This window comes from Trichoplusia ni, chromosome 18 (assembly GCF_003590095.1).
Source record: "Trichoplusia ni isolate ovarian cell line Hi5 chromosome 18, tn1, whole genome shotgun sequence".
NCBI lineage: Eukaryota > Metazoa > Arthropoda > Insecta > Lepidoptera > Noctuidae > Trichoplusia > Trichoplusia ni.
The window spans coordinates 5,644,902-5,658,628 of record NC_039495.1 but is presented as its reverse complement, the minus strand read 5'-3'; the positions used below and the strand labels follow the sequence as shown (position 1 = coordinate 5,658,628).

The following is a 13,727-nucleotide window of genomic DNA, read 5'->3' as shown; positions in this document are numbered from 1 at the left end:
ACAAATTTTGCTCAAGTATATATTACTTTACTGTGATTGTATATCTAAGGTATATCCAGAAAAGACATTGCAATTATACTTTCTTGGAAAAAAGGGTAAACTCAACTTCATAATATTGTAACTTATATATTTAAATATCAGAGTACTATTCTAATTATATTATCTACAAGTTCACTAAAATTATATAAATGTTTAGTACAATTAATCACACATTAGTTTTAATATAATGTTGTATTGGCTGCATATGAGGTAAATATTTATTTTGAGCTTAACTACACACAATGTACAAGATTATGTGGGTAAGTAACTAATAAAGAAATACCTTTACCAATCACAGTAACAGCTGCCCTATCTGTCAGGACTATTGAAACATGAAGCAGCTCAAGGTATTTTGCATGTTTATGTTTCTCTAAGATGGAGACAGACAGGGATTGGAGAAGGGTAGCTCAAGCTCTGTGGCAAGTCATGGGAGAGGTGTTTATTCAGCAGGACTGAACAGGCTGATGATGGTGACTTTGTTTCTGTACTAACCCATAATTCCTGTTCTGAAGAACATGTATAATGTGTGATCAATCTGTACTATTATAGTAGTGGACCTAGTCATCCCATGATTCTTTGACTCTGAGGTGCTGAAGCCTTTCATACAGAGTTACATCCTTCTTAAAAAGCCTTCTTGACTTGTCCAACAATGCTTCTTTTCTTGCTTCTGGTCTTCCAAGTTCTTTAGTGTGGCCATAGCTTTCAGCCTAAAAGTAGATTATAAATATGATTTAGTTTTAACATTAGAATATTTTGTTAGTAGTGACATTGTTGAGGAAACAATAACGTAATTATGTTGTTCTAGTTTTTGTCCTGATGAATTAACACATACTAAAGTTTATAAAGATGAGATTTTGCTACAATTTATTTTTAAGTTAGCTTGCATTTTACATGATATTCAAATATGATGAAAATGCGGCAAGGCAAATTAAAATAAACAAATATCTTAATACAATTAAACACATAAAGTACTTACTTCTGAGAGGTAAGGAAATCGCAAATAAAACATATTTTGTTCTTCGATGGCGAAATCTCGCTTGATAGCACGTAAATGTTTGGGTTCCACTTTTTGAACTAGCCTATCTTTACCTCTAAACAGATGTCCATTTGGCAGTCGATTACGACGAAAAAGCACAAATGTTAACTTCATTATAATACAGAAATATTGCTTTTAATTTTATAATTTTGGGATTTCTAGGTTATTTTAATGATCGGTATGTTTTTACTTTTTATTTTGACATTGACAGCTATAAGACCATTGACATAGCCGTACTGTGTTGCCTACTTGAATCGTGTTCCTTGCTTCGTAGAAAAGTAGAACCATCTGATCCCATAAGCTGCTAAACGACTGCTAAACAAATTTAAATGACTATAAAACTTACTTAAAGGTAGTCACTTTAACATAAGTGCAGTCCACTTTCCTAATTCATATAGTATGCTTCTTTATTCTTCTGTACAAATGGTCACTTTGCAATATTATTATGTCAACAACAAATGTGTGCTGCGATAGGTGTGAATAAATAAGCAGTTTGCTGTTATCTTGCGTGACTCAAAATTCGAACGTTGCTGAGCTTAGTCAGAAGTTATTTGGTAAAATCCCATCGCTATCAGAAAATCGTTACCTTTAGCAACATACAGAGCACAGAGTAAACTTTTATAAATTCTCGGTCTCCGAATCTCGCTCTGTCTGTCTATGTCTAGTATGTCTAGTCTATAGTCAGAATGGCTGTCGATCGAGCGTAGGGGTGTCGTACTATGGTAAATAAATTGTGTTAGGATCAATTAGGTCTTAATGTAAAACATCTATTGATAAGTAAATGTTAATTTACTTAACCATGGCATCACGAGGCTGACAGTAGATTGCTTTTTTGGAGCTGCCTCCAGGATCGGTAAGTAATTTTCGTTTCTAATTGTTGGCTTTCTCGGATATTTGTATTAGTGGGCTTCCCGTTAAAAATAATTGAATGGTAATAAGCCAAACAAAAATAAGTTTAGTGTAAGTGTTTTTATTTAGTGACCATAATAATTGTTCGGATAGACTCCATGATACTACGAGACTCGTTTCATTTTGGTACCCTTTCACTTTATTGTGTACATTATTTTCGTGCTCTACTTATTTCGAACTCGCTTCATTATTATCTCCCCTTTACTTAAATAAGGATACTTGTATTTGCCCGAAACTAATTTGTTTGTGTGTGTCTGTCAATTCCTTATTTTGCATAATATTTGTATTGTGTGAGATGGTATACAATTAGTGTTATTGTCATTTAAAAATGACCTACATTGAATTACTTGTGTACAACTTGCATAAGTGCACAAGTTGCCAACTTGGTAAACACCAAGTATTATAATATGTTTAGCATTACTCAAAGTTTGAAGTGCTTCTGGGAATTGACCCATTTATTTTGTTCAGATATATTCACTATCCTTATGATAAATTATAATGTTCAGTTTATTTTTATAGTTGAAGACTATAAAAATAAACTGCATTTAAACAACATTAGAGGTGATTTGTAATTAATATAATGTTTATCTTATTGTTTTACCTAAAATTGGTGCAAAGCTTTTTTTTTAATTTCTACATAAATTAAGCTTCTGATTCTGATAAATACTGATTTCAATTTGAATTTAATAAACAAAAAAAAATTACTTAAGTTAATCACAAACATTAAATTTACAAAATAAATTTCATTGACCTTAGGAGATAATTTATAATCTTTTTTATAAGAAGTGCAGTTATTTTATAACTTTATCAACATTAGACAAATCCAATAAGTATTACTAAAAACAGTAAATTACTTTGTTTGATTAAAATCTAGGTGGAATGGTATTCAATGTGTATATCATTTTTTTATGTACCCATTATTGGATTTTGTTTTTTTTTTCTCATTCAAATAAGAAATAGAAAGGTAAAGGAAAAATATTTATAGCAATTATATATAGCAAATATAGCAGACTACAAGTGGTTTCCTGTGTGATAATTCAATTGTGTGTTATCAGTGGGAGGGACAAAAATGGCAATATCTTTTTTCTTCACAAAACTAGTTGTACTGTCCGTCTTTATAAATTTATGAAGTTCTGAAACATAACTGTAAATTTTAATTGGGAAGTTGTTATTTGTTATAGCTTTATATTAAATATTTTCATATTCAGAATACAGTTTCAAAGTTATACTATAGAATCCAATTCAACTCGACAGTTATAAGAGACCTATAGCTATTTCTAACTGTATTGGTTTGGTATAATTATTGTCTGCTGAATGCACTATAAAATATTTCCTCATATTCAAATGTAAAACAAAAAAAAAACCAGTTCCATACTTAAATAAATATGATGTCATATTTCTGTTTACTTCAGAATACTACATGAGTGAATTATGATGGCTTTAACTTGACTGATGACACCACCAGAAGGAACAGCATACTTGGTACTAAACTTCATAATATTTATTTCAGTTTGTGTGGGCACAGTACTGTAGCATAGGGCAATGCCCCCTTCCTTATCCTTAATCACTTCTATTTGCCACGTAACAGTGTGAGAGTAGGAGAACTATTGACCCATTTCTAACTTGATATATTGATAAAACCTTTTTGTAATTGAATAGTTCTGCTTCATAAATTATGTGGAATTATTATTGTAAACTCACATTACTAGCTGAAACAGTAACCAGTTGTTTTAAGTTAATTGAAACTGACTCTATTGCTCAGGTTGCTATATTATGTTCTCTAATATTTCGAGTGTGTAGTAACAACTGAAGTAACACTGAAGTGTATTATTCCATAGCATCTAAGGTAAATGATTATTTAATTACTTAACCACAGTTATTGGAGGTCTAGTGATTTAAAGTTAAAGCGCACATGCAATCCTATATGATAACAAAGTATAATAATTTTCCATATAGTCTTTAAAATATGTATTGTATTTGCTAATTTATATTATATATTATTGATAATAATAAATTATGATCATAAAACAATTGGTTTCAGATACATTATGATTCAATATCGTAGGTAGTTCTTTTATTAATTTAATTGGATGTTTGCATCCGCGTCTTCACTTACGGTAATTCTCCCACAAATGTTTGAATATCTTATTATTATACAACGGAGATCACGTTCCACTGCCTTGTTATGAGATAAATTGCAGATTGTTGTTGTAGTATTCAAATATCAGTCTTCGTTAAATATCTACCATCGCCAATCTAACGCTCTTACGTATAAAGATGATTGCAGATGCATTCACGACAGTGCGAATATAAATTTCGGGAGAAAAATACGTATTTCTAAAAATTATGAAGACCGTTTACGAGGAATTGTTATAATGGAAGTCAGTGATATTCTATGAATGTGTAATTTGCGTATGTTTTTTTCTGTAAGTTATTTTTTTATTGTTTATAAGAGTGCTTTGTTATACAAGTATTTTCTATTGTTATAGAGCCTCAAGACGTAATCCTTACATAGTTCTGCCACCACATTTGAGCCGTTGATTTGAGTGGCACACAGAAGATGGCGCAGGTCGGAGCTAACATGGAATATCAAGAGTACAAGTGGGCCTACTCAATCATGGACTCCTCCAAGTAAGGCACATTTTGTTTATTTATATCACCGTGCTGTGTTTATTTATCGTCAGTCGTTGGTTGTCCTTTCAATACCTATGTATGTCATCAAACTGAATTTGATTAGTACCGTGATCGCCTTGTACTTTGATACACTGTAGCCATGTTAAGGATGCTAGCTAGATACAATAATAAACTAATGTTGTAGTGGGAGTTATGTCACAATGTGTGTAAGCAATAGAAATACCTTAGACGAAAGACGCGGCGTGTGATAGTAGATAATGTTTGATAATAACTTGCAAATACTATATTACAAGACCAATTATTAATATCTAAACCTTTGTGGAGGACAAATGAATTACTTTTTAATATAAACATAGTCGACCCGAACCGGAATACTGAAACCAATTTAATTTGCAACGAAAGTATCGCAAAAACATCAATGACAAGTTCGTTGCGTAAAGTTTTCTTTTTTTTTGCGCAACCGGCCATTATCGAAGTAATTATTATAGCGGTTCGTGGCTTTGTTTATATTTCGTTATTCTACCTGTGCGTTAGTCAGTTCTCATGGTCATTTTGAAAATTATAACTCCGATGGGTAATGATTATTCCACCTATTGATTTGTTTCAACACATGAGGTAAACCGATTGTTTTACCTCATATATCTGTTATTTGATTTCAATTTTAATCGTAAAGTTTATTTAATGTTGCTTCGTTACAACATATTTCTCTAGATAAGATCTTAGCTTTTGATTGCCTATTGCTTCAGAACCAAAAATAACTCGCAACGCCCTTAGTACGACTTACGTAGTGCATGTCGTTAATTGAAGGGGTCCTGCTACAGATATTACATTTCATTAGGGAGATGCCCTGCGCCGCTGGAAAGCGCTTCATTTAATTAAACTCGGGTCGATAGGTCACTTCGTGGTCTCGCTACATCTTTCTAACGACTTTTTTCTACAACTTAAATCACTTATTCAGTTAAAGCAAATGGTTTGTTTATATTTCGCGACTTTGTGTATATGGCTGATGGTTTGTGTTATCAGCTGAACCAATAAAACCGTTATTATGTAACTGTTATTCACCGGGCATTACCACCGTGACCTCTGTGACCCCCCGATCACCTGTTGATTATATTTACATTTGTATATGTAAAATTATAATTATGCATGAAATGAAGAAACTAAACGTTTTTATGTAAAGTATCGTTTTAGCCGAGCGTTGCCATCCATTTAAGCGCAAATCCTGTTGCAATGGCGATGACTTCCATTTGACGTTCTACTTCCCTTCATATAAATTAAAGTGAGATCCACTTCCTAGAAAACATAAAACTTCTAAACTCACACAGTCAAGGTCCTAATGTACTTTATTGCCGAGTCAAGGATGCGCTGAGCGGATTGTTTACGAGATGCAGAACCCGAAATCGTATGCAATAAGTTCACGATAATTAGAAGTATGAACTGAAATTATAACGGCTTTTCGTTAATCTAATAGGCAGTACGAACAATTTTCATTTACAAAAAAGAATAACGTCATGAAATGGTCCTCTCTGTAATGAATACAATCAACACATGTACCGTTATTGTTTACAATGGTAAATATTATTATGTTTCTAGGGTATCGGCGTGTCTGATCTCGATGCTGCTGATCGTGTACGGTAGCTTTCGCTCGCTGAACATGGAGCGGGAGGCGCGCGAGCGGGCGGAGCGCGAGCGGGAGGCCACGCTGCTCGGCGGGAAACCTTCCACCAGCTCCAACTCGAACTCAAGTAAGTTGGTGGTTGGTGACGAGACGGAATCATGCGCCAATGATCAGACTAGGGGCCGTAGTACGAAATGTTCGGGTCGTTTAACCGTTGCGAAAACAGTTCTGTATAATAATAACTAATATATTTGTATAGTTAGTTAACTGCGTTTCGTCATGCTTCTGATGATACAACTAGCACTGGTATATTTGAAGTGTTATGGCCACCAAAGGTCGAAAGAGTCAAGAATGCATGTTATATCTATCTGTATCTGTCTTCGTTCGCCAATTGAACAAAAAATGGAGCAGTATGGCAGATATTTAGTTGAATCGTAAAACAAAGGACAAGTTCGTCTTTTTGTGTTCTAATTGTAGATCATTTTTTGTTGTTGCTCGTGCAATACCAGTTATGTAATGCCGCGACCAGTGTACCTACATTATGGGCGAACTATCTTGCTTGCAAGAATACGACCAAATACGGCGTGAGACTGAGATATCCACGTCGGCGCCGATACGCCGCATAAATCATCCATATAGAATGCATTTCATAATATTGATAACCATACATAAACGATTCACTTGGAACTTAATAGCCCTTTAGATAACATAGGTCAGTTTATTGGGTAACTGATTCAACGTGTGCGTCTTGCGCATACCATTCAACTAAGTTTTATTATGTCAGTAGAACTCGGTAGAACAAATGTTGTTTGTATCGAATCGCATCATGTGTATGGCTTAAGTAAGAGGGCTTTTGTTTGTTGCGCCCATGAATAGGTAATGAGAAAGCAAATAATTGTTGTCACTGGCGATCGATTATTCTCGTTCAGGGCCCTGAAGTCGAAACCAAAAGTTGATTAACATCACCACAGCTGAGTTGAAGTTGTGTTAAGTTCCTTATTTAGGGACACTGCTGGATAAGTGAACTTAACTTGACCCACCTAAACCCACTAATTACGAGAAGATTGGCCAGTCATAAAGTATCCTTATTAATATCACTATGTCAATAGCCTTATCATTATGGAAGACATTTTCTGAAATAGTCTTCAGAGTTATATTAGTGTGAAATTGTTTATATTGAGTACTAAGCGATAATAGTTTACATAAATTAATCTCACGTGCAAAATTCTCAGACAGAACAATTCTTCTCTCTAGGTCATACACTTATTGTCACATTATGTTTGTATAGGTTGCACTCGCAACAATGCAGAAAGTCGTCATGTCATCTAGACTGTTGGTTACTTTGTCACATGTTATAATATAGTATGATGCTCATCATAATGTACCTACGTAACGCCGGCTTTGGATTCAGTTTTGGTTTCAAATTTTCCTGTTTGTCTAAGAATATCCTATCGTCTAAAACCACCAGCTAGTTTCTCCTGATTTCCCACGGGTTGCAATAAATGTTAAATTGATTACGTTATATCCTAAATTAATTGAGGAGAATGAAAGAATCTAATGTATTACGGATAGTGCTTGCCCAAATTACATAAATTATTATTTTAATCAAATAAATATTTATCAAACCACATTGGGGTGACATTTTCTACACAGAAAAAACCCCGAAAATTTAAAAGATAAAAAAAAAAAACAAACCTTTTATTTGCCATTATGCAATGTAAGGGGGGTAGATAGGTGTTCAAACATATTCTGCCTCAATTCATGCAATATTTAACTAAATATTTTTGCTTTCAGCAAAAGCTCTTACAAATATTTTGATTTAAATTATGTAACCCTTTCTACTAGTATTTCGTATTATCTAATTCTATTGCCATTGGTGTTACACGGTTTTTAATCGGCAACACGACCTTTGTTCTCGAATTATTATAAATTAAAATCGATTTTCATATGTCAGAGGAATCTCACATCGTTATCGTTACAAGGTTGACGTCCGACGCCGCGCAGCGCTTTGTTATAGACAAGCAGTTACCTCATCGATGCTCATTGTTTGAAAAACAACTTGTTATAGTTATAACTTATTCCATTTTCGCGCCAGACTTAATATATTATATATACAGAACTGTCGTTGCACGTTAAACAAAAGCCAGTTATGTACTGCCCAAATACAGCATGACTCGACAAGGCTAATTATCGACTCCGTCACTACAATGTCAGTTGTTCTGCCGGATAAATCTTCAACTTAGAGTTGCCCTTCATTATTCAATTCAAGAAAAAATATCATTCGGAAAGCTGGAACTTTAATTTGCATTTCATTATGAGGAGGAGTGTCTGAAAAGCTTTCAAAATACATAAACTTCATATAGATTATCTTATTATCCTTAGTATAAGGCAAAAGTCCTGGCTCTAAAAGTTTTTGCTAGCACTAATGTATCTCAATGAAATGTCAGCAAGCACTGAGGAGCCCATTAGAGCTGACGCCTGCCCAGGCCGGGGGATTTTTCGAAAGGGTAGTCGGGCTTTGGTACAAAAAAATCAGAGGAAGAGACGTGGGTGGGTTTTAGTCAGCAGAAGTCTGACATTCCCTACCGCTCTATCCAAAGCATAAGAAGTCCTTTGATGGTTTCTCATAAGAAAAAAAGTGTGTGCATGTATGATTTCGAGTCCCTTTATGTATGTGTATGTTTTGCTAGTTCGTATTCGACCAGACACACTTCGTCCATTTAAGGTGTGAAGTGTTGTTTTCAGACGTGCAGACGTTGAACACGATGCAGGCGCTGTGCTTCCCTCTCGGCTCGTCCGTCGCTCTGCTCGTCATGTTCTTCTTCTTCGACTCCATGCAGACCCTCGTCGCGATATGCACTGCAAGTAAGGCACCACTCTTGTTTACTATGCTCCTTATTTGGTTATCTGTTAATTACTGATGTCCTATAAATAAATAAAAAATAGCAGCTTGTGAGGAATCGCTTTCCTACCATAATCATATTTTCAAATAATAATTTTGTTGTTGTGGGGAAAAGACGTAAGATGCCCCAAGTGCTTTCATGATTTTTGATATAATTTAGTCTTCAAATCTGTCTTTGGGTCTGGTTGTTCGAGAACTGTTACTAAGGTCGTAAAAAAATTCTGTGAGCTTATAGACTATTCGAAACTACCAGAGATTTGCGTGTGTTTAACGTGTTGTCCCGTGTGCAGTAATAGCGTGCGCGGCGCTGGCGTTCCTGCTGACGCCGCTGTGCCAGTACGTGGCGGGCGGCGCGGGCGCGCGCGGCGCCGTGTGCGGCCGCTACTCGGCGCCCGAGCTGGCCGCCGCGCTGCTCGCCGCCGCCATCGTCGCCGTCTGGGTGCTCACCGGACACTGGCTGCTCATGGACGGTACGCATATATCCCCCGAAAACACATACATGATGAAACGTCATATTGGTCTACTATTATGTTCCATAGAAAAAAAGGATTCAACTACATTCTTCTACCAAGTTTCGATTGTTAGTAACGCGGCTTTTAAAGTACTAAACTTTCAAAAAAATAATCTTAGTGTTATATATTAATATTTATTTAGCATACAAATTGTGTCGGAAGCCCGCAGGCCCGCCCGCTACAAATCAAAAATGACACCACGGGAAGATAAAATCGGGATCAAAACTCCTCCTATGTGTTACTCCTGATTATAAACTATCTGTGTATCAAGTTTCTTCTAAATTTGGTCAATAGCTTGAAAGAGCAACAAACATCCATACATCCTCAAATACAATTTTTCGCGTTTATGATATTAGTAAGATTTTGTCTTCCGTAAGCATTATCTTCTATAAGAAATATTACATAAAACAACCTTACTAATTGGTACTTGTGTTCAGCGATGGGCATGGGCCTGTGCGTGACCTTCATCGCGCTGATCCGGCTGCCGTCGCTGAAGGTGTCGACGCTGCTGCTCACCGGCCTGCTGCTCTATGACGTGTTCTGGGTCTTCTTCTCCTCATACATATTTACCACCAACGTCATGGTCAAAGTTGCTACCAGGTATAATATGAATTTTAGGCTTCAGTATTTTATTTAAAACAATAAGTTTGAATAACTCCTGCAAGTTGTAAATATCGACACTAAATTTGTTTATGTAAGGAGGGAAGGAAAGCGTCTGACTTGCAGAGGCTCAACCTGATAATACAGGAATTAAAAAAAATAAAAGCATCTCTTGCAGTAAGGGATTTAATCCTTCGTTAAAGTTCGCAAGTCTCGACGGGTTTCACAAACATACAAATCACAAACGGACATAACAACACACGTTACTTTTATGTAGTAATTTATGTTAATTATTTTGTCTGTATGTCGTATAATGTGTTTGTTGTTATCGTGCAGGCCCGCGGAGAACCCCATGAACGTGGTAGCGCGGCGGCTGCAGCTGGGCGGCGCCATGCGGGACGCGCCCAAGCTGTCGCTGCCCGCCAAGCTCGTGTTCCCCTCCATGCACCATCAGGGACACTTCTCCATGCTTGGTTAGTTACACAACTTTATAACTTCCGGCTTGTCTTCTAACTGTACGTTAAACTAATAGCTAGCTTACTAAAACTACACATATCATGTTGCTTGTAATTTATTTATTTATCATGATCTTTTTTCGACTGATATTTGTGATACGCTTGGTTAATTATATTCTTATATTTTTTTATAATTCATATTCCAGGTCTCGGTGACATAGTGATGCCTGGTCTCTTGCTATGTTTTGTCCTGCGTTACGATGCATATAAGAAAGCCACCTTAGTATGCCAAATGGGGCAAGTTCCTGGACCTAGATCGATGGTATGTTTTACTTCCTAATTCCATTAAACTATTATTTAAAATAGAAAAAAATTTTAATAACATACTTCGCTCAGTGTTCTTAATATAGTACAAAATCATGGCTTGATATAGGTACAAGAAAATTGTATCGTCTAAATCACGCTTAATTGTAATGGTGTTGTGTGCAGGGCTCTCGGCTGACGTACTTCCACTGCTCGCTGCTGGGCTACTTCCTGGGCCTGCTGACGGCCACGGTGTCGGCCGAGGTGTTCAAGGCGGCGCAGCCCGCACTGCTCTACCTCGTGCCCTTCACGCTGCTGCCGCTACTCACCATGGCTTATGTTAAAGTATGTATTCTATATCACTTAGTAATATTTTTTACCCTTGCAGAATAATAGTAAATTGTTGACATTTATATGGTTAATATCCAGTTATATCTAGTCCCGTGTGGTCTGGATAGACAATGAAGTCCATTTTATCTCCTCAGGCGTAGTATATTTTACTAGACGGAGGCCAGCGGCCAGTTTGTATCTGGTAATTTGACAAGTACTAATGTCTGTGTCTTGTTATCGCAGGGAGATCTCAGAAGAATGTGGAGCGAGCCGTTCATAGCGCCGCCGACGGGCAAGTCGGGCGCGGACTTCGACGTGTGACTGGCGAGCCCCGCGCCCGCCGCGCCCGCGGCCTACTGCGGCAGCTCCGCCCGCCCTGTACAGTTAGCTGCCACCTACCCTCATCTACTTCCCTACTGTTACTAGTACTCCTTCGTAACGTCGATAGCAAGTTGCACTATAAGTTATATTTGCTATGTAACTAACTGTACATGCACCACAGGGCCACATCCTCCCGTGCGTTGATGTGTTTATTAATATAGTTATAAAGACATAAGTTGTAATTTTTAGATTAGTTGATACGCTTTTGTTTCGTTAATATATTAGATGGAGAGTTACGACACAGGGTAACTTGATGTCTGGGAGTTAACTGTGAAGTGATCAGGACCAGTGCAAGAGATTTTGATAAATTTCGGATATAATAATACTATGACATTAAATACAAACGGTATTTCGAAAATACTCAGTCATAGCATTTGATCTTTTTTATATCTTGATTTTGTTTTTATATAACTTTATATACACTCTGTCAAAATAATATGACCCTTTGGATTGGTAGAAAGAACTGTGATTGGGTGATGGCAACAAAGCAATGCATCCATTTGACTACTGTAAGGTGTTACTCACAGAGCCTTATTTTACAGCAAACATTATTTATTAGTAACAGAACAATACTGAACACATATTTGCACTAGTGTTGAATCCAGGGGTTATATTACAATGCCTAATCAGTAATAATTTACTACTTTTTGTATTGAGCTGAATGAACAGAATCATGTGGTTTTATCCATTGCTGGTAAGCATAAGTATCAAGATATTTGAATGAATCTCATTTTTTTTAAATACGTATTCAATTTGCTGTATGTTTCTCATGGAATCCAGATCAAATAAATTTAATGTATGGCATGTTTGGGACCTACTCTTGACATTATATTTCTTTGGTTGAGAGTGGTAATCATTTGTTTCAACGATCAAACTTTGTTGTCACTGCCTTAGACTGATGTTTTCAATGAAGATTTCTTCTATATGTTGAATGGAGTATTATAGACAAATGTTAGACTAAAATATTAGAGTTTAAGCTACTAACTATTGTTGTTATTATTATAACAACTGTATTGTTGTTGTAAATTATTTGATTGAATTTAAATGAAGATGTTAAGACATTACATCGTAAGTGGTATACTTGGTATGTGTGATTTAATTTTTATAGCGTTTTATAACATTTTAATTTTTGGATTTATTTTTAATAAATTTATTTTGTACTATGAAGTTATCATTGATAAGTTTACAGTGTGCGAGCTAAATCTTATTAACATGGAGCAGTATTCCAACACAAGTGATGTAATATAATTATTGAGGCTTAATTTTGTAAAATAACTTTCAAAGTCACTTCAAATTTTGCTGATATTGATGTCACATAGATAATAATTTCTTTGAAAATGAATTGCTTTGTGTTTCAATCTCAAGTGTAACCAAATAGTTTTGGTGTATTTTATAGATATTTATATAAATAGTCACTGAAGTTTTCTCACTGATGTACATAAAAACTAAATGAAATTAATATTAAGATTGATGTTCCATTATTTGCATCACTGTTTCATCTCATCATTGATCTTGAGACTACTAATGTAAATATTCAATGCCCACACACAATTCATTACCTGCCAAAACTTGGAAAATTGCATTTAATATTTTTATATGTATCTGTGGAAGTATAATATTGCTATAAATACCTAATAAAAATATTATATGTAAGCATTTTTGAATTTCATTTCTGTTTCCCTAGGAAAACGGAGAGGTTGTTTTGATCTGAGCAGCAGCATTTCTTGTTTAAAACAAATTTAATTAATAAACAACTGGTATTAATTTAGAAATATGCTTAAACAGTGAAACATCTTACCTGTTGTGAATATGAACTTGCTAAAATATGGTGAATACCTATGACATGACGCTTATGCTATCTTTTAAAAGGTGAGTATTACATTATAATAGAAAAACAGCAAATTAATTATCTTGTTCATACACAATAGAACTGCATTTAAACATTTGGAAGAATATGGTTAACAGACATTATGTGAAGTATATTAAGACAGTGTAAGTCTAGATTGCA

The 13,727-nt window shown here is 35.4% G+C and overlaps 2 protein-coding genes across 5 annotated transcripts; one reads left to right on the top strand and one right to left on the bottom strand.

Moving 5' to 3' along the window:
* Window positions 1-389: 389 nt before the first annotated feature.
* Window positions 390-1,275, bottom strand: LOC113503055. Its single transcript, XM_026884862.1, has 2 exons — window positions 1,016-1,275; window positions 390-746 (listed from the first exon to the last, which is right to left on the bottom strand). Exons 1-2 carry the CDS (start codon window positions 1,187-1,189, stop codon window positions 597-599), a joined length of 324 nt encoding a protein of 107 aa, XP_026740663.1. The 5' UTR covers window positions 1,190-1,275; the 3' UTR covers window positions 390-596.
* Window positions 1,276-1,527: 252 nt separating this feature from the next.
* On the top strand, window positions 1,528-13,375 carry LOC113503051 (signal peptide peptidase-like 3). 4 transcript variants are annotated; one of them, XM_026884856.1, is made up of 11 exons: window positions 1,528-1,928; window positions 3,397-3,466; window positions 4,474-4,615; window positions 6,212-6,363; window positions 8,970-9,101; window positions 9,429-9,608; window positions 10,088-10,250; window positions 10,587-10,723; window positions 10,912-11,027; window positions 11,195-11,353; window positions 11,582-13,375. In XM_026884856.1, the coding sequence occupies exons 3-11, from the start codon at window positions 4,545-4,547 to the stop codon at window positions 11,657-11,659; spliced, it is 1,188 nt and encodes a 395-aa protein (XP_026740657.1). In that variant the 5' UTR covers window positions 1,528-1,928; window positions 3,397-3,466; window positions 4,474-4,544; the 3' UTR covers window positions 11,660-13,375. The 4 variants fall into 4 exon arrangements, with proteins under 4 accessions (XP_026740657.1, XP_026740656.1, XP_026740659.1 ...); XM_026884855.1 differs by lacking the exon at window positions 3,397-3,466 and having other exon boundaries at window positions 1,529-1,928; XM_026884858.1 differs by lacking the exon at window positions 3,397-3,466 and having other exon boundaries at window positions 1,531-1,928; window positions 8,982-9,101.
* The last annotated feature ends 352 nt before the right edge of the window (window positions 13,376-13,727 follow it).